The sequence below is a fragment of the Schistocerca cancellata genome, chromosome 5, assembly GCF_023864275.1.
Source record: "Schistocerca cancellata isolate TAMUIC-IGC-003103 chromosome 5, iqSchCanc2.1, whole genome shotgun sequence".
Taxonomy (NCBI): domain Eukaryota; kingdom Metazoa; phylum Arthropoda; class Insecta; order Orthoptera; family Acrididae; genus Schistocerca; species Schistocerca cancellata.
In genome coordinates, this window is record NC_064630.1 from 577,495,645 (window position 1) to 577,497,739 (window position 2,095).

General features: G+C 38.0%; 1 protein-coding gene across 1 annotated transcript; it reads right to left on the minus strand.

Annotated features, from left to right (window-relative positions):
• Positions 1-311: 311 nt before the first annotated feature.
• LOC126188691 (piggyBac transposable element-derived protein 2-like) lies at positions 312-1,640 on the minus strand. The gene has a single exon (XM_049930298.1). It carries the CDS (start codon positions 1,638-1,640, stop codon positions 312-314), a length of 1,329 nt encoding a protein of 442 aa, XP_049786255.1.
• Between the last annotated feature and the right edge of the window lie 455 nt (positions 1,641-2,095).

Sequence of the window (2,095 nt, forward strand, 5' to 3'; positions counted from 1 at the left end):
AATGAGGCTCGTTTCTTCACAACTGTAGGCGATGGACTGTCATCTGATGGCCATCCTCGTCTTCTTACCAAAATGTCTCCTGCCTTTAGTAGCCCATGAGCTACATCAGACCGAAAAATAAACAGAGACATGTGTTTGGTAATTCCTCTTTGTCTGCAATGTCGGCGGTATAGGAGCCACGCATTCACAACACACATGTCAAGGAGGAGGAATATGATCCTTAGATAAAATATTTTCACACCAATATTACTCCTATACAAAGCAACCAGCATGTCGTGCAGATCAACTCCTCCTATCGAACGGTTATATTCTCAAACAATGTCTGGCCTTGGAACATCAATATATTTTCGTTCTCCCACTGACCAACGTTTCACCCGTTCTACTGGACTTACTCCTTTGTATGATGATGCAAGAACGACAAACTTGTTATAATACCACTTCAGGGCTATGATGTTCCTTTCTGTTTCAGTTCGATAATCGTATGATCCTCGTCTCTGCTTTTTCAGCTCACTGTCTGCTTTTAGATTGCAGCCTTGAAGTCTTGTGGATCTAACAGTTCCAACATCCAAAATGCCATAGTTTTTCAGGGCAGAAATAAGATTGTAAGAGGTGAACCAATTGTCTGTAAACACTTTAAAATTTTTATATTTTGGCAGTCCTTCCACAAGCCTTATCACAATATAACCACTTATACCAAGACCAGTATCATTATGTACAGTTCCTTTCCCTTGGTATATTTCAAAATCGTACACAATTCCACTAGAACCAGCACGGGCAAAAACTTTTATACCCCACTTGTGTGGTTTGCTTTTTACGTACTGTTTCAGGGATGAATGACATTTGAAAGGAATGATTAATTCATCCACTGAATTATATTCGTCAGGTTCAATAATTGAAAAACCTTGTTTGATTTTGTCAACAAATGGTCTCACCTTGAACAACTTGTCATAATCAGGGCCCTCTCTTTGTTTCATTTTAGTGTTGTCATTCACATGCAAATAATTTCTTAGCTTATCAAACCTATTTCTAGGCATTGAGTCAGCTATTGGAGAAAATCTTGAAGCCTCTGCCGAATACATTCTGTAACTCCGCATTTTCACAACACCTGCTAGGATGTTTATCCCTATATACTTTTCTATTTCACGAACATTTGTATCTAAAGATGCACCTGTTTTCTGTGTGCAGTATAGATTAGATTGCTCGACTAGGTTCTGGATAATGTCATCACTACACATTGTTCTGAAATACTGGAAAGGTGTCAGTTCATCTCCTGGAGGGTCAGAAAAAACTGCATTACATGATGTGCCCACTTCTTCAACGTCCTTCATTCTCCACCGAAGACCCCGGTGTGTATCACACTGAATTTTCTGAGCTGAATGACTTGGTGCAAGGTTTGGGTCAGCAAGTAATCTTGAAGCCAAGGGAACATCATCTTCATCATTGGCTTGAGGGGCCAGAATTTCAACCATATCAAGGTCCATTCCTTGAAGAAACTGTATATCCAGTGTAGTAGGGTCCTGCTGCCGAGCATTTTCAATCTCTTCCTCCACATCAGACGTATCAAGGTCCAAATCAGATAAATCACCTTCGAGAAGCAGCAATATTTCTTCTTCTGATAATGATTTATGATTGCGAATCATCTGGTAAACAAACCAGGAATTTTTTACTGAATCAGCAAAAAAACTGGTAAATTATATCAATAAAAATTTTAAGATATTAATATTAGTTAGCATAATACAGCTTCAAAAGAAACTTGAAAATTTTAGAGTTACATGTTATGGTAAACTTTAGTCGAAGATATTGCATGTACTAAATTTGGTAACATAACAAATGCCCAATGATGCCAAATGGAATCACACATGTTTGTGACTTCCAAGCTGAAAATTACCGCAACTAGCATTATTTTCAAAGTGTTTACTAGTTAATTTACACTTTCAACAATAATTTAATAGCACAACTTTTATATTAGTTTGCTTCCTTTACCTTGATATAATATTTTGAAAGTCCAGTTGGGTGCACTGTACCGCAGACACCATGCAACAGTACTTTTGTCAAGGCATTGTAGCCTGGTGCTCTCTGTTTTAGCGAATTCACG

Excerpts from the sequence above, each read along its gene's own strand:
- LOC126188691 (XM_049930298.1), bottom strand. The coding sequence starts at position 1,640 with ATGATTCGCAATCATAAATCATTATCAGAAGAAGAAATATTGCTGCTT.